Source organism: Mercenaria mercenaria, chromosome 14 (genome assembly GCF_021730395.1).
Source record: "Mercenaria mercenaria strain notata chromosome 14, MADL_Memer_1, whole genome shotgun sequence".
NCBI classification, from domain to species: domain Eukaryota; kingdom Metazoa; phylum Mollusca; class Bivalvia; order Venerida; family Veneridae; genus Mercenaria; species Mercenaria mercenaria.
This window is the reverse complement of record NC_069374.1, coordinates 49,814,882-49,833,831: the sequence shown is the minus strand read 5'-3', so window position 1 is coordinate 49,833,831 and position 18,950 is coordinate 49,814,882. Positions and strand designations below refer to the sequence as shown.

Below are 18,950 nucleotides of genomic sequence, written 5' to 3'. Positions count from 1 at the left end.
TTATTTGCAAAGGAACAGTTTTCCCCGCAGAAGTTGTTTTTTTTTAAAAAAATTAAAATTTCCCATGAAAATTAAAAGTTAAAAAAGGTATTCTGAAAATTTTTTTAAATTTTTTTACGCAAAAGATTATTGGGGAACTATTATAAAAAAATCAATGAAATTTTCTTTGTTTTTTAATTGAAAAAAAAATTAAATTTCTTTCTAAATTTTTTAATTTATTTTTTTTCGCTTTTTTCCTTTAAAAGAAAGAAAAACAGAAATAAAAAAAGTTAAAAGTAATTTTTATAAAAAAGATCCCTGTTCTTTTTTTTTGGGAAGGGAAAACTTAAAAACGGCAAGTCAAACTTGACTGACAACTGCCCCGAAAGTGTTGGGCCCTTTCAGAATGGGCCCGTCAAACTCAATTTCCTTAGAAATAAAACCCTTTTACGTTTAAATTATTTTTTCCAAAATTTAGGGGACTTTCTGGGTGGGAAAGCGGGATAACAAAAATTTTTTAAATTTCCCAGAATGGGAAAAATGGCTTTGTTGAAACCAAACCAAAAATCTTTTTTTGTCACAAAAGTTAAGGGGACACCTTTTAAAATTTGGAAAAAAAAATGGTTTGGGGTTTTGATAAAATTTACCTGCTAAAAAATTAAAACCAAAAAATTTTTGGTTTCAAGATATGGATATGGTTTCTGTTTTTAACTTTTAAGTAAACCAAAAGATTGCTATAAAAAAAAACATGAAATTTTTGTTGAATTACATAAAATTTAAATTTTGGGTTCAAAATTTAACAATTAAAATTTTTTTTCAAAAAAATTGCGCTTTTTAACCTTGGGGGCCCCATAACCCCTTTTTTTCAATAATCCCACAGGTTCTAACGGGAAAAAAAAAAAAGATGTTTAAAATTAAAATTTTCTGGTTCTTTATTGGGCCTTTTTCTTTTGTAAGCAAAAAAACAGTTTAATTTTTGTACAAAGTGGGGAAATAAAAAATATGGGGTTCAAGGAAGGCCCCCAATTTTAAAACTCAAAGTTTATTCCCCCTTTAAAACATTTAAAAATTTTTTGTTTCAGAAGTTTGAGGGCTTTTCAATAAGGGGTAAAAAAGGTTTTCCATTTTTAAATTTTCAACTGGGATTCATACACTTTAAAAAGCAATTTTAAATATAAAACACCCTTTAACAAAATTTTGAAATTGTTTGTCTTAAAAAAAACCCCAAAAAAAGGAAAAGAGGTCCAATTTTGTGTAAAAAGTGCAAAAATAACCTTTTTAATTCCCTTCACAAAACTTTGTATAAATAAAAGGGGGAAAAGTCCCAAAGAAAAAAACTGGAAGCTATTCAATTATCATCAATTAATGCCTTTACAATTTTTCCCCCGAATCTCCACTATACTTTTTTATAAAATTTTTCACAGTTGCACAACTGCTGTCATTCACGTAAAAAACGGGATCGACAAGTTTTTTATGCAATATGATTTAAAAGTATTTTAAATTTATAATACAGTTCAAGAAAAACTTTTTCTCTTAAAAAAATTAAAAAATTTTGATGTTGTAATAACCAAATACAAATTAAACTGATCTAAAATTTGCAAATCGGTTTTTTTAAAGTGACTTTTTTTATTTATTTTTTTTTTTTGTTATTTTTTGTTAAAAAGTTTAACGGAAAATGCCTCACAACTGAAACGGAAAAAATTCTTGGCCCAAAAGCCACTATTATTTAAATTTTTTATTGATGTCCCTAGAAATAAATAAATGAAAGGATCCATTATTTTATGACATTATAAACATCGACGTTTTTTTTTTTTTAAATCATACCCCGTGTGACACCCAATTTTTCTCCCGTTGAATTTTTAGAGTTTCCGTTTTTGTCCGCGCGTAAAGCTTTTGCGGAACGCCGAGAAGTCGGGGGAAAAATTTAAAAAAAAAAGAAAAAAAACTAAAAAATTCTTTTTTCAAGATCAATTTTTAACGAAAACGTCTTTCATTTAACCCCCCCCAAAATGTTTCATCGTAGATTTCTTACTAAGGGATTTTATTGTGAAAATGTCGTTAACCCTTTTGCAAATCCCCAATCCAAATTTTATTTTTTTGGTTTTTAAAATTTTTTATCAATGGAAAGTTTGGCCCTCCCCTCCTGGTTTTAAATTTTGTGGCGTTAAAATTTTTTCTTTTTGAGGGAAAAGGGGAGTTGAAAATAAATTCATCCCTACTCATTATTTTTTTTGCGGGGATTGTAAAAAAAAATGTTTTTTTTTTAAACAAAAGGTTTAAAATTTTTTTAAGGTACTTTCACAAAAAACCTTATTTTCATATTACATTGTTTACCCACCTTATCCCAAAGACCGGAAAATTTTTCAGGGGTCCTCAGTTTTATTCAATTTTGAATATTTTTGGGTTTTTTGCTTTCCCCACCTCATTTGACGCCCCTCGAGTATTTGGGTAACTTTTTTTGGACCCTGTAAAGGGGAAGGTAATTTAATAGCTTCGGAGTGATTTAAAAGGGAAAACATGAATAGGTTTGTAAAATGAACAAAAAAATTTCCAATAATTTTAGTGAATTAAAAAAAAAATGGCAAAAACAAAACATAAAAAAGTATGCAATGCAAAGTATGTTAAATTTTTAAAACCCAAAGCTATTTTTTTTTTTCCTTTTCCTTATTTGTTTGAGCAGAAATATTTTTTTATTTACAATTTCGTTTAAAATGTTTACCAATTTAAATTGGGTAAGGGGGGTTACCTTAAGTCCCAAATTTTCTATTTCTAATTTTTTGGCATGACCCATTTTTCCTTTCTTTTTTCTATAAAAAAGAACACACCGCCGATATACCTTTCCGCAACGGTGAAACGCCCGGAAGGGGGCGTTCTGTAAATTTTTCAATAACCTTCAGTAAACTTCGGGAAAAGAAAATTTAAAAAAAAAAAAAATACGGGAAAAATTTCCAATTTTTCCTTTAAAAAACTCCTTTAAAAAACAAAAAGCATAAAATGTTTTAAAGGGAAAGAAGGGAAATGCCGTTGGGTTTAATTATTTTAATTTTTTTCTTATTTTCTTTTTTGATAGGGTTTTTTTTTTTGTTTGTTTGTTTGTTTTTTTTTTTTTCTTTTTTTTTCTTCTTTTTTTTTTTTTTTTTCTTTTTTTGCTTTTTGCCAATTTAGACCTACTCATTTTTTACAGATATACAAATGTCAAAAAAAGGTGTGCAATAGGTAAGGAGGGAATTTTTCGTGACAATTAATTTCTTCTTTTAAAAGTGGTTTTTGATCGAAATATCAAAAAACCTAGAGGGGCCATAAAATTTTCAAAACATCGTTTACTTTAAAAAAAAATTTCTTGTTGAATTTAAAATGTTCATTGATCTTTTATGACTTTCGTTTTTCTGTTTGTATTATATCGGTACTTGCTTCTTTTTTTTTTTTTTTTTTTTCTTTTAAAAGATAGTTTTTTTTAAACTGCCATTCCTGACAAAGAAAAAAAAATTTTATTGAAATATTTCCTCACTTTGGGAGTGGGTTATCATGCCTGCTACCCAAATTTAACGAGGTTAAAAGAGGGGGCTTAATTTTTCTTTCCCTCGGAAAAAAAAAAATTCTATAATTTTTCCCAAAATATTAAAAAAAAGAAACAAAGCTTTGTGAATAGGGGCAATATAAGATTATTTTAGTTATATCATTTTCTTTGGGCAAAAATTTTTTTTTAATTTGGGAAAAGGGAAACAGTTAAAAAGCTTTGTTAAAATCTGCTTTTTGAAAAACTATAATGATGGTGACTAAGGTCCATGAAAAACCATAAATAGGGAAAAAACTCTTTTCATTATAAAAAAAAAATAAAGGTTTCTGGGAAACCCCAACTTTGAAATAATTACTTTAAAAATTTTTCCCCATTTTCCCCCCAAACTACCCTTTTTGTGAAACTTCATACACACGCTCCTGCATAAAAAACTTTTTACAAGGGGCTGACCTTATTAGTGGGAAAAAATTACTTAATTTTGGGATGTTTAAAATGACCCCCTACTCGCAATGTTTTGTCTTTTCAGGTTTGAGGATTTTTAAATTTCATGGGAAAAATTTTTATCATGTTTATTTTTTCATGTTTTTTTCAGATTAAAGCAAAATTGTTTTATGTGCAAAAGTTGAAAACTTGTAGCCAGGCAGATGATTGATTAATTTAAAGTTTTGGTGATTTCTCATATTGCAATAAAAAGCCTTCAGAACCCCAAAACTTGGCGGGTCTTGAGGGTTGCATCAATGAAAATTTTTGTTTCTTATGAACGGAATGTTGCAATTGCGTTCCCCCATAACATAGTCGTTTTCCTTCGAAAAGGGCGGTCAATATTGAAAAAAAAACCCCCTTGGGAAACCCTTTTAAAGTTCCCCCCAAAAAATTTAAGCATCGAATTTGGATTTTAACCCGGATGGGCCGGGGCCCAAAGTGTATTTGCCAGGTTTTTTTTAATTTCGTATTTTACTCAGTTTTAAAGAGGTAATGGATTTACTTTTTTGTTGGAATTTTAAAAACCCAGGTTACGTAAATACCTTTTAAAAAAAGCGGACTTGGGCATTTTAGGCAGTTAAAACAACATTTCTTTTTCAAACTTTTTGCTTTTTGTATTTTTTTTTCAGAAATAAACGTCTTTGGGGCAAAATTTAATGCCTCCGTGGGCGCTTAAAAAGGGGGGTTTCGAAAGTTAAAAAAATAAAATGATACATCCTTGGGGGGGCCCTTTATTACACATGCTTTATTTAAAAAAAACTCAAAATTTTTTTGGGGAAATTTTTATAAAATAGTTTTTCCCAAAGCATTTCAAATAAGAAGGTTTCCCGACCTTTACAAGGGCACAAACCCAAAAAAAATATAGGTTGGGTTATTAAGATCATCTTGGGGAAATAAAGTATTTAACCTTTTTTCCGGCTATATAAAGAAAAACAAAAATCGGGAAATCAAATGTTAGGAATTAAAAGGTATTTCCCAAAACCCGGTGCCCCTTTTTGCCTTGTCGGGAAAAAAAACCCTTGTTATTATTTAAAAACATTTTGCGAAAATACTTTATGTAAAGGGGGTACTTCGATTTAATTAAGGTCTCGGGCATAAATGACAAGAAACGAAAAAAAGATTTTTTAAAGGGGTTTATCTTTGGTTGTTTAATTTCGCAAATTACAAGTATTTTGCAAAATTTTTTCCCTTTTTTAAAAAAAATATATATCTACTAATGGAAAAAAATGTCCCCCCCCCGTTTTGGTGTTTTGAAGAGCAGCTGACTCTTTAAAAAGGGGGGCGATACACATTATCTTAAGACAGAAGATTTTAAAAATTGAATTCACTCCCAAAAAGGGCAGGATTTTGCTAAAAGTTCAAAATACTCGCTTTTATATGAAAAAATTCTATATCTCAGGTAAGAAAATTTTTTAAATTTAAAAAAAAAATGGGTTTTTTTTCCGAAAGGGAATGAGAAACTTGAAAAGATACCGCTACGGCTTCCCCCTTTTGGTGGGGTTTTCCATCTTAATTTTGTTTGGGGGGTCAACGATGTTTTACCCGTAAGGCTTCTTTTTTCAGTTTTTCATCAATATTTTTAAAAAACGCTCTTTTCTTTTTCCCTTGAAAATTTTTCAGGAAGAAAAGAACAAGACCCTCCCAGAAATGATTTTAATGCTTTAATGCAAACCCAAAAAGTTTACATTTATTAAATAACTTTTACAAAAGGAAAAGGGAAAAATTTTTTTTTAATATAAGGAAAGAAATTTATTTTTTGGAATTTATGCAAATGAATTTAAAAAAATAGGGTTGGCAAATTTAAAAAGAATCCATAGTGCAATTTTTGGGTATGCCAAACCATTTTTGTCGTTCATTTCACATAAAAATCGAAAAAAAAAAATTCAATTTCTTAATTAGAAATTAACTATTTATAGCTAATAATTGCGTTATCCCATTTACAATAACACGCTGCTGTCACCGTATATCATTGTGACATTTACTCCAAATCATCCTTATCTCTTTCTGACTGAGGTGGCTAATATTTTGAAGTGGAAAGCAGGTTTTTTATTAAGGGCCCAAAGAAAAAAGTCAAGAAAACTGTCACTTTTAAGATGCTTTGGGAAACATAACCCCACCGAGTTACTTAATTTCCCGCTTAAATTGGGTTTTTTAACAAAGCTTTGGATTAATTAAGTCTAGGTTAAAAGGTGCCGTTTTTTTCGTTTTTCTCTTCCAAATTTTTTAAAGACTAAAAAGTCATAAAGCCTTTTAAAAATAACATGGCTGCCACTTCTTTTTTGTAAACAAAAAATACAATTTTTTTCTTTTTTTAATCTTATCTTTAATGGTTGTTTCCCCCATATTACCCATCCCAAAAGTTTGAATATGGATTTAAAAGTTTTAAAAATATTAACAGTCTGATTTTATTATCCCTTTTTTGTTTTAACAGTAATCTTCATGTGCAATAAAAAAAATTGGCTTTTTTTTTGCCGTCTAAGTATGCACTCCATCTATTTTGGGCCCGCTGTTTTACCTTTTTTTTTTTATTTCGTTAAAAAACTTATGGGGTTTTTTTTTTTTTTATAACGAATTTTTAACCTTAAGCCTGTGGCGGTAAGTTCTTTTTTCATTTGCGACCTAGCACACCAAATCACTTTCACGGGTGCAGGCTGATCATGGTCTGCACTGTTCGCTATAATTCAGTCAGTTAATTTTCACTGACCTTCCTTTTGAATATGAAGTTGTCGGCCCAAATTGAAATATAGACTAGTCCCTTTTAGAAAATTTTGCAAACAAAAGGTTTTAAATTTTTCTTTTCACTAAAACCCAGAGGCCCGTTTCCCTTTGATTTTCGAAAAACTCGGTGCACGATAACCATTTTTAGTTTCTGGGAACCCGGGGCTGTTTTTACATTTCACTTTTTTATTCCCTTAAAAAAGAAAATGGAATCTGAATATCATTGTATTGTTTTTTTTTTCAAATATCCTAAAGCAGCTTTATTTAATATAAAAGAAAATTTCTTTCATAAACCTTTTTCCACTGGGTTTTAGAATAGAAAAACATAACCCTTTTATTTAAAAGATGTCGGGAAAAATATTTGGGCGTTTTTCTTGTTTTTTTGGGCGGCGGGAGGGTTTTCCCTGAAAACTTACAAGTAAGTATTTGTTATGTTTTTGTTTTCAGGGGGGGAAAAAGCAAAAAAACGAAAATCGACAATAAAGTATTTGTATGGGTTTGTTGGGCGGGGGGCAAAACACGAAAACCCAAAAAAATAAAGGGGGCCCCGGAAAAAAAAAAATTTTTACCCACCAAAACGAAAACTTGACAGATAAATTTGTCTTGTCGGTATGGTAGGTGATTTCTTCCATTTAGTGTTGGTGCGTTGGTGGGTTGAAAACACGACCACACGAAAACTCGACAAAAACCTAATTTGTCGAGTTTTCGTGTTTTCGTATCGGCGGGGCGAAAACACGAAAACTCGATACATTTTACGCGAAAACTCGACGCTTAGGGGGCGCCGACAAGACAAATTTATCTGTCAAGTGTTCGTGTTGGCGGGTATAAATATGTCGTGTTTGCGGCCATTATTTGTCGAAGACACGAACACACGACAAATACCTTATTTGTCGAGTTTTCGCGTTTACACCCCGCCAACACAAAAAACATGACAAATACATTTCTTGTCGTGTTTTCGTGTTTTCGCCCCGCCGAAACAACATTCGCGTTTTTATCATCGTACTATACAGTATCGCGTTTCAGATCAACACATTCAAAGGAGATTGCCCTAGCGGTATTCCATAGTGATCCAGTTTAAAAGCTCTTTCAGCGTTATACAAAGCTTGGTGGTGACTTTCATACAACATTAAGTTAATGTCATGGCATTCCTTGAACGCGATAGGTATTGTCCCTTGTATTGCATAAGTCAAATATGAACTTTCCGACTCGGGTTTACTGATAGTTCTTCCGTTCTAAGTGACCTTTTCCGTTATCATTGCTGTTTTATCACACGAATCATTATCCTTGACATCATTTTTACTTTGAGTTAGTATATAGCATCACTAACTGTAAGTGTATAATAGTACTATAAATACTACTGCACATGCGCAAAACAGATGCGCATAAAATGTTAGCGGATAATTCTGTCAAACAGGTACGGTGTATGTTGAGGCTGAACAGGTATGTCAAGGGAGCCCCAGGATGCACAATGGTAAGAGGTGTGCCTCGACAACATTTTACGTAGATGGTCATAAGGGGGCTTGCGGATGTGGCCCTGATAATAATGACAATCAGGTAGGTAAAGTATCATCAAAAAGGTAAATTGTTCTTATAATCTGTACTGTAACAGTCTCAGAAAAATGTGCAGCCTCGACCGGAGCTCAGACTTCGGACCTTCTGCTTACCGTGCCAACGCTCTACCAATTGAACTACCGAGGCCACCCGATACGAAAACCGCTACAGTAAAAAAACATTTTTGCAGCTAGATAAAACATGCGTTATTCTTCTATTCGCAACTACACTGTCAGACCAGTAGCCTCGATGAAACTTGTGTTGCTTTTTTTTCGCAGATCCTCAATGCCACCATACAGTTTCTGGTGGATTGAGGTATCTATCGGCAAAGTTGCAGCTCGCTCCTGGTCATGCTTTTTACATCTCTGAAGTATATGTTCCTTAGTCTGACCTTTCTCACCACATGCGTTATAATATTTGCAATCCCTTTCTCTCTAAAATGCATAAAAGGTATGCAAATAAATAATAAAAATATGGGTTACCCTTACGCCATTTGATACTTATTCTCCTTCCCCCTACACACACACACACACACAGACCATCCTCTCTTTCATGCATTTCTATGAATGCAGGAAGTTGATAAAAATATTCTCCATTCATCCGTTCGATCGATCGTCTGCCAAATTATCTGGACATTCGTCACACAATTGCTCCGGAGAGTAACGATGTTGACAATGAAATAATGATCGATGGTAATGACAGAGAGGAGACGAAAGGTCAAAATAAGGATTGCAACTGTACAGGGCTCCAGATAAGATGCGTATTAGCGTAAATTACGCTTTGGAATAATGCATATACGCATGTCTGATAAATTTTAAGTGTATAAAAACGTTTATGAAATTACAGAAACGCATGCAATGACATTTTATTAGCGTAAACAAAAACTTAATTTCTGGATGTTTTACGTAACAGAGCATGGTCGGCATTAATTCCCCCGCATTGAACGTACACGCGCACTGAATCACTCTATCAACCTAGGCTAAACTATATCATACAATATTTCACTCTATTCTTTTCCATTGAAAGTTATAACGTTCATTTCGTATGAACAGCAAAAAGAAAAGGCACGAAAATTACTTCACCGCTGCTAAATAATAACGGACCGCTGTTTTGACGACGTCCACATATAGTCAGGGATTACGTTCCTTAGATGACCTTGAATTTTGTTGTTCTGTCTGGTGAACAGAATGGCCGGGAAACTGATTTTAATGTCAAATGCGTGCGTAAATCAAATAGTTGGGAATTAATATTGAAGGTACAGTAGTGTATTTTAAATCGGTGTTGATTTAAAGTACCAACTTCCGGTGCGGAGCAGAGAAGAAAAATGTTGAATTGAAACTGAACTGTAAACAAATAAAACTGATTTCTTTTTTTTTAAATTTACAAATTTACAGAAGAAAAAATACCCCTAGTCAATTTCCGATTTTACTATGTTACTTATTCACAAAAAAATATGATGAGTAAATACTCATATGCCAAAAAAATATCTGGAACCCTGATCGTAATGATGAAACGATGACGAAACAAACTATTAAGATTTAAATAACTTATGACAGTGGTAAAAATAAAGATAATGCTGATTATGGTGACGATGAAAAACGACATTGAAGAGCACAATGGTGGCACTGTAACAAAATTAATTACCAGTTTTACTATTATACTTCATCATCTTTAGGTATCTAGACGGCAGATGCTACATCAAGTTGCCATAATACCATTTTGATAGATAAGAAAGTTAAATATATGTACAGTTGTGAACGTTTATTTTGACATATTTAACCCATTCTTTCATACATTTCATCATGATATGATTATCTCTCAAAATATTGTTTTTTTAGTGTGTTTATTTCCTGCAAATTAGGCATAGAATGTATATATCACATTGAAAAATTATAAAGTTGGTGAAAAACGTTAAATATTTCGACATATGCATCATGCATTAACGTGCGTTAGTCAAAGTGTTTCTAACGTCTAATGGAAGCTGTAATATGTAACTGATGGTTAACGTCCAAATATAAACACATATGATTTAGTAAATTCATTCAGATTTGACTAACTGAAATCCAGTTAACGTGCAATAAACAAAGTGTTTCTAATGTCTAATGGAAGCTTTAATATGTATAATTGATGGTTAACGATCAAATACAAACAAATATGAGTTCGAGCCGCCGCTCCATCAACTAAAAATTACTAACATTGGGATAAAAGTCCCTTGAATAGATGCTTTACACCTGGCTCGCTAAAGAACCAAGGAAGCTTCTGGAGTTGGAGTAACTTCTGTTTCTTGCACTATCTTCCTACTGATATTACTATAAGTCTTCTGGAGGAGTCACTCATATGGGTTACCGGTGGCGACTATAAATAAGCTCATAATTATACAAACAAAGAATTCTATCATTCACGCATTATAACTTTATAGTTTATCTTTAAAACCTATGAAATGTAGCGTGTGAACTGTAGAGTGTGAAGTATGAAAATGTATGAACTGTAGTGTGAACTTTGAAGTAGGAAGCATTAATTGTGAAATTGTGTTATGCTATCATTTACTGCGACGATTAGCCTTTGAAGCGTGATCTTCGAAGCAGGGCTTGCCTACCTGAAAGATTATATTAAGTTATCTTACTTACATATATTCATTTATTTATTGAGTACCGCAACAGCAGTTTTTGCATGCAATGCGGCGACTTTGTCACACCCTATATAGCTGTCTTCGGATATAGCTCCCAGGGGAGCTCTGTGAAGCAGAGAAGCTCTATACGGACGTGCAAGTACAAACCCGAATATGACTCCATACAAATGGGAAAATCAAAATACTGTAACAGTTCTATTCACATGATTATTTGGCAGAGTATCATTTGGATATACGATTTCCCACACCACTTGGGAGACAGGTGGCGACTTATAAATTTGATTTCTCGAGTCATTCGTACGTATGAGATAAAGAGCGAGAGTGCGTAGGTACATAGTCCCGAAAACGGACACAATTAGACCTGTACAAGAAAAAATAATTACTGGTAATCGAAGTTAGGGACATGGGCTTAAATTTTTGTATCTCGTCTAGCAGTTATGACCCCCGAGTCCAAATAGATTCTTGATTATACTGACAGACACTCATCTTCCGTACTATGTTCGAGACAGAATTATCAAATTTGGAACAAACGTTAATTAGGTGTATCTGAAGATTTTAATTAGTTTTTTTTTGTCGGACTTGACGAAATAAGTAGTTGACCCAAATACCCAACACTGTCCAGACATGTTGAATTGCAAATAGCAGTTTAGTACTAGTAATGACCTTTGCATTAGAATTAAGGCATCATGTGTAAAATATTTTACACTATCTAGTCTTTGAAAAAGCGACATAAAGAAATGTCCTAAATAAGCCACATGGTCCCTGTTGCATAGAAACACCGAGAAGAGCTATATACGGAACAAAGCTATAGGTGTTCAGCTCCAGTTTTAGCGCAATATGAGAGCAGACGTGCATAAATTAAGGTTTTCTATTGACAATATACGTGCATGTTGAGCTCTTTTTTTCAGTTTTCGTGGAATCACGATCATCTCGTCACTGCGCCAAGCCAACACTTCTTCGACAGTCACGGCAAGACATGGTGCGGTGGTGCATGTGGAAAATGTATTAAACTCACGACCACAGGTATGAAAAATGATGCCGATTACTAGAAGTTCATTTAAGCGCTGTAAGACTAAAACCGTCAAGAATAAAAAAAAATGAAAACAAATGAGATTAAAATTAATATAAAGCAACTTCTTTTACATATGAGCCGTGAGAAAACCAATATAGTGTATTTCCGACCAGCATGGATCCAGACCAGCCTGCGCATCCGCATAGTCTGGTCAGGATCCATACAGTTACGATCCTTACGATTCCTCTAATTGCAATAGGCTTTGGAAGCGAACAGCAGGGGATCCTGACCAGACTGCGCAAAGCCACTATGTTGGTTTTCTCATAGCGCGGCTCATTTATTTTTTGGAGGATTAGTCAGTTATATATCAAAACAAGTCGAAATTTCAAATATTAAAAATCTGCACATCTAAATCCTTGTCCATTGGTGACAATCAAGGAACTTGTCCAACGGAGACGTTCAAGTTACTTGTCCAACAGTGACATTTAAATAACTTGTCAACGGTGAGATTCAAGTAACCTGTCCAACGGCATCATTCAAGTAACCTGTCCAACGGCATCATTCAAGTAACCTGTCCAACGGCATCATTCAAGTAATTTGTCCAACAGTGACATGCGAGTAACCTGTCCAACGGCATCATTCAAATAACTTGTCGACATTAAAGTAACTTGTCTAACGGTAATATTCAACTTACATGTCCAACAGTGCCGTTGTCTTAAGTGTTCTTTTAGAATATAGGAACGTGTTATCGTTTACCCAATGCTTTTACAATTTGGAACATTCCAAAAGGATGGCATTCTTAACTGACAGTGATATTTTTAAATACGAAAAACATCTCTCTGCAATACGAAAAACAGCTACTAGTGTTATATGCACCTTTAGTTTATTCTGCGCAATTATTATACAAATAAATATTCCATTAGACTTCCAAGGACAAAGTGGCTTTGGTGTGTAGTATTTCTCTAACTATTTAGGAGCTATACCAATGTATTAGCAGATCTTTCAGTATTATGAATTTTCGATTTAAACGGGACATGTTTCTACAGGTGGGCTACTTAGACCTTTTGAAATGTATATTGCAATCTTCTTAATGTTATAAACAAATGACTATCCAGACTAAAAATAACAGGCGATTATGCTATGAATTTGTTAAAAAGTATTGACCTACTCTTTCCATAAGATATTAGGTATGGATATGTGGTTTGGGGGATTCTCAAGTTTACGTTAGGAGTAACCAGGGGAGATTAGAATCATTTGTTTTTCAGTATCAATTCATAATACTTGTTCTAGCTGCTTAAATTGCAGCTTTATTGGTCTATGTCCCATAGAAAGGTACTGGTTTCATTCTTATCCGTAGAAGACTGTTTAATATTGGTAGTAAAAAAAAAGCGAAAAATTGGTATTGCAAATCAAACTGACCAATTTCTAATTAACCTCGCACGCGCCCATTTCCAAAATAAAACCTGTCATAGCATCCATTGTTTACATTCCCCATGTCATTTCAATGTCAATACAAAAAAGTCGCAGAATAATTGTCATTTATCAAAACGGGAGATTCCTGAAAACAATTTCGTGAATTAGTGTAAATAAAAAGGGGTTAAAAATGACGTACTTTCAAGATAAACGCACATGACTAATTTAAGCTAATAATTTTGCGAGGTTACTCACACGTTACGTCATGACATCTATATATGACGTCATTTAAATGCAGTAATATTTTGTAGTGTTCTGATATATTTCATTATTTCCGCATAATTAAACCATCTGTCATCAAATTGGAGATTGGTTAATGTAATTATTCAAAAAAGTAAATGTACAAACGTATTATTTTTTTCATAAATGTTGTCGTAAATAATTTCATTCCACTTCCGGTTGGAGATGCGCACAATCAAATTTTATGGTAACCAACTTTCTTTAAACTAATTCAGGTGGATATGTTAATGGTCAAGGAAGTCATGTACCCGCGGGCCAAAGTCATGTCTTTATGGTGACCAATCTATGTCCAAACGAATACCCAAACCTGAGCTGGTGTAATCAGAGCCCGGGGAATGGATACAAGAACCAGTACGGATATGGCGAGCACTTTGATCTTGAGAATGGTGCAGGTCAAATTGATGCTATTGGTTGGAAAGGAAAGAATCCAGAGGTTACGTGGGAATGGAGTTCCTGCCACGGTGTAAGCATTTTTTATATTTCTGATGAAAAGACTGACAAACCAGTTTAAAAAAATGTAATTAATACATAACATCAGCCGCTATATTTATATCGCGCTGGTTTTCAATCTACTGCTAGATTTTTTTGTTGGAGAAATGAATTACTGGGGTTTCTTACAAAAAGGTAGATAAAAATGTCTTTGTCCGTCGTAAGTTAGACATTTTCTGGATCGACACCACCATAAATCCTGGAAAATAAGACGTCCATGGATATTCGTGATACTGAATTCAAGACTCACAGGCATTTTTAATGTTGTGTATTACTTAATACCGTAAAATTAGATACTTTCTTAAAACTAAAAGTTTTTTTTTAAATTGACATTAATTTGCTAAATATAACACTGTATAGTTAACTTTTGTAGCTGTTTTGACTAACCGCCATGTCCCGCAAAAATTGACAGCCTTCTGTTTTCGGCAACGAGCATCTGTCTTTCGAACAAAATAAGCATGTCATATTCAAAGCTCAGCAATTCATAGCAGCGGCAGGTCGGTCGTTGCGGTCGTCACAATGGTTGATGGGTTGGGGTCTCCGAGTAGCTGAATATATATTTTTTACATTAATTTATTTTCTTTATTTTTTGTGTTTCTGTTTTCATCCGTCTATATTAGGTTGAAGAAGTACTCAGTTTTTTCCCTCTATTTTTACTTGCTTCTAAGTTTATTATTCTACATTGTTTTGATTATCCAACAGTGCATATTTCTTGCAACCTGTCATAATAAAAATCTAATTGTATGTACACAAAATGTTAAGGAAAAGGATTTTGATCAGTTATCTTGTAACTTTTATCCTAACCCTAACTGCATTTGTTACAATGCTGTTTATGTTATGTTTACTTGATTGGAATAAATACTAATTAACTAATTTTGTAGCGTATTGGACTGTCAGGTACAACAATAGCACTTTTACAAGGATCTGTGTTTGCATACAAATGAGCCGCACCATGAGAAAACCAACATAGTGGCGTTGCGACCAGCATGGATCCAGACCTGCCTGCGCATCCGCGCGGCCTGGTCAGGATCCATGCTGTTCGCTAACGGTTTCTATAATTACAATAGGCTTTGAAAGCGAACAGAATGGATCCTGACCAATTTGCACAGATGCGCATGCTGGTCTGGATCCATGCTGGTCGCAAAGCCACTATGTTGGTTTTCTCATGGCGCGACTCAAATTCTGATCATACAATAACTGATTTACTTTTCTTCTTTACAGCACAAAACACCTACTAACGGAATGTATTCTCATTGTTTCTGTTCAAGACATCCAGATGGTGGCAAGAAATAAAAACAAACATTCTACTGATCAAAATGATATCTTTGTCTTATTTTCTACCTATTTCATTTGTGTTCCTATGTAGTATGCTTAAACATTTCATACAACAAATAATTCCACGACCTTCCTGGACTTAAAAAGCGAATCAGATTTTCCTCTGTCGTAAATAGCATCCAGTAATTTAACTCCTCAGCGTGGTGGACAACATTTAGAAAATCCCTCTGCGTTGAAGTTTATCATACATGTCAATACTCGGGTCATTTTGGAGGCCCAGAGGATCGATGTAGAAGTACCAACAGACTTGAAACTTGTCACAATTATCCCAAAATGGTTGACCGTTTGACTTGTGAGGTAAAATGTTCAATGTTTATTGTACATACAATGAATTGGGCCTTTGAATAGAAATTTCGTATCAATTTCAGAAAATGTCCAACATAAACAGCTGAATTCTTCTTTATTTCGAGAAAATAAGGAATTGTATATTAGTATTATGTTTTGGCATTTACACGTGTGCATGCGCTAGAATTTAAAAATGGGAAGCCGAAATGAAAAAAAAATCTAATACCACTACTCGATGTTTTTGATTTTATTATTGTGGTAGATTAATCACTCGGCGTGAGGGAAGTCAGGAAATAGGGCGTGAAACAAACTAATAGCAGACTCAGTTTGACTGAGTCAGCATTCTGTACGTGAGTGTCAATGAAATGTGCAATACCCCTCATGCACCCTGGTACCGTTTTCAGCTGAATTCTACAATATCAAAACTGAATGTACTCAATGATCCCAAAAGACCAGAGAATATGATAACACGAGTACAAGTATGGGGAAACTTTGTACAGCCGCCAAAAGGCACTTGTAGACTGTCTGTAGAGTAATACCCTCTGGAAGGCAACTGTCTAAACTCGGAAAGTTTGGTGCAGTTTATGGTTCTCCGTTAAAACTTTGAAATTGTGAAGGAGTTAGAAATTAAGACTTGCTATTTTGTATGTTATTATCAGTTATAATTTCGGCCCGTGTCGGCGGAACGATATTACAATTGGAATTGTATCCGAAAATCTATGATGAATTCCGAGAATCTCGGCTGTTAACTAAAAGGTTCCCGCCAAGGAATAAAATATATGCATCCGACCAGCAGCTCTGCTTAATTGTAATATGAAGACACTCTCTCAAGAGTGTATTCTCCCACTGAGGGAAGGTCGCAGATTTAATCCCCAGTCGCGTACCAAGGATGTGAAAAATGGTGTCTGTTGCTCCCTTCATATGGTCAGCATTATGCGGATAGAGCAAGCTCTTTGAAATGCGTTATCTCGCATGAATGAGATGTGGAGACTTATGACTAATTTGGTAGAATTTGTTTCAGGATTCGCCTTATATCAATTAGTGTAAATAATAGTAGCTTTGTATCAGATAAAAAATCAAATAATTATACCATTTTCGTGCTGATTTTACATGTAAAGGGAAGCAACCGTCTGATATGTTTTTATCGTTGAGCACCGATAAATATTTCTCGTGAAATCAAGCAAATCCTCATTTCATGTAATAACATTTGAACTAGCTTTCTAAAATTTAATGTAGGGATAATACACTTTTGTTTTTGTGTATTAACATCTGCAGAAGCCCGCGGGATTGTTTGTGACCGAGAGTGCTTCTGCAGACGTTAATACACAAAAACAAACGTGTATTGTTGCTATTCTTGCATAAAAACAATACACGACGATTTTATGTATTGTTTTCTGTTCTTTTTTTATTTACCATTCTTGTTGTTCTTGGAAACGGTAAACATGTTTTAAATATCCCTATCCAGGGCCCAGAAATAAACAACCCTATCAAAAGCGCATCCTGAAGGTTTTTAAACGATTTTTTATCTCTCGTTATTACAAACATAAAACTACCAATAATTGTCCATATCACTTCACAATTTGGTGCACTCGAGCACTATTCCAAGAATAATAACTTTACATTCGAGTTATATTGAGTACGGACACAGTTTGGAGTACGGATGAATACGAACGTAGTGTAAAGCTTCCAAGCTGTTTATATAAATTCTTCGAGAAATTAGATAAAAGCATACCGACTGATACTTACCAAAATCATAAATATGATTCCTAAAAACAAAGAATCGCACAGGTTACACGCGATTCTTTATTATATTCACGGTTGTCTACAAAATCTGAATCAAAGCCGAGAGGGGAAAGGGAAGAAACGCGTACGAACATTGTTTGGGGCAGCGCATTTGGCGTTAGTTACTGATACAGCAAAACATTCCATGGTTTAGATTGCATCTTTTGTGCTTCAAGAAGAGGTTTTTATGAAATAAACAAGACGCAGATACCAGATGTCAATCTGCGCAGAAATACAAATATGTCCCTAGGAAAGAATTTCAAAAATAAAAATCGGGTATTAACAGCACGTGAACTGCCTTGTTTGCACACGATTTTTCTCCCGTTAATACATGGGCGGATCCAGTGCAAAAAGTAGTTTTTATGCAAGAATACACGTTAAAGTAACTATTTTCAGGAAATAAAATCGACAACATGCCGCATAATAGCCCTTTTTTACCAAGCTAAACTTGTGCTTATTATTGCATTTAATATCGAATATTAAAACAGATATCCTTGTCGTCTTCCAATTCTTGATACACTTGATACTACTAAGTTATTTTAACATAACCTATAGTCGTAGTTATGACTGCATCCTGACTAAAGTACGCTACGGTTTTATTACAAAACCAGTAAAAGACAGATAAGGCTACTATACAGAAAAAGATTATACCAAAATATTAGTGAAGTCTGTTAGGTTAGCACAGATTGAACAAGAGCTGTCGGAGGACCGCAACACTTGACTATTCAACAGCCTTGTCAACTGAATGAATATCAAAGTCGAAGAAAAGACATACTTTTGTAAAATTGCAAAACAGGGTATGGAACCTGTACAATGTATATCAGCTCATGTCAGCGGTTTCAATCCATTCCCATGAGTTGGTAATGAGATACCAGCTTACATACAAAACCTCAACCAAAAACCTCTAAATCAAAAAAGGGGTATAATTTTGTACAAAAAAGCAAAATAGAGTTATGGAATCTGTGCAGTGTAAATCAGTTTTTAACAATGAATAAGTGTGTGGAGTTTCAATCCATTCCTGCTAGTGGTAACTGAGATACCAACTTACATAAAAAACTTAATCAATCGGGACGTAGACACGGATGCAGAAGCCGACGCAATGGTGAGTCCAAGAGCTATACCTATTCCTTGAATAGTCGAGCTTAAAATCGTGGTCCCTTGTTTATTATCTCTTTCGAGCGGAGTTTCCATACGGGCTATTCTGCAGTTACAAATATTATTGCAGAATCTGAAGTTAATCGAGTAAAATTTGAGGGTCTTCCGTGTTATAAAATGACACAGTTTTAACAGGAGATATTTGAAAACAACTTGTACTGTCATTATGTTTTATAGCATCAAAGTATATTTTTCATTATTTCATCCAATAACAGAATATACAGAAAGACATAAAACAACTGGAATAATACTGATTTTATGCAAAAATGCTGGTATTATCAAAAACAAAATAATGTTATGAA

At 33.8% G+C, this 18,950-nt stretch overlaps 1 protein-coding gene across 1 annotated transcript; it reads left to right on the top strand.

Annotated features, from left to right (window-relative positions):
• The first annotated feature begins 7,831 nt into the window (after positions 1–7,831).
• LOC123526855 (endoglucanase-like) lies at positions 7,832–16,247 on the top strand. The gene is made up of 5 exons (XM_053522617.1): positions 7,832–7,859; positions 8,112–8,251; positions 11,786–11,900; positions 13,818–14,065; positions 16,116–16,247. The coding sequence occupies exons 1-5, from the start codon at positions 7,832–7,834 to the stop codon at positions 16,245–16,247; spliced, it is 663 nt and encodes a 220-aa protein (XP_053378592.1).
• The last annotated feature ends 2,703 nt before the right edge of the window (positions 16,248–18,950 follow it).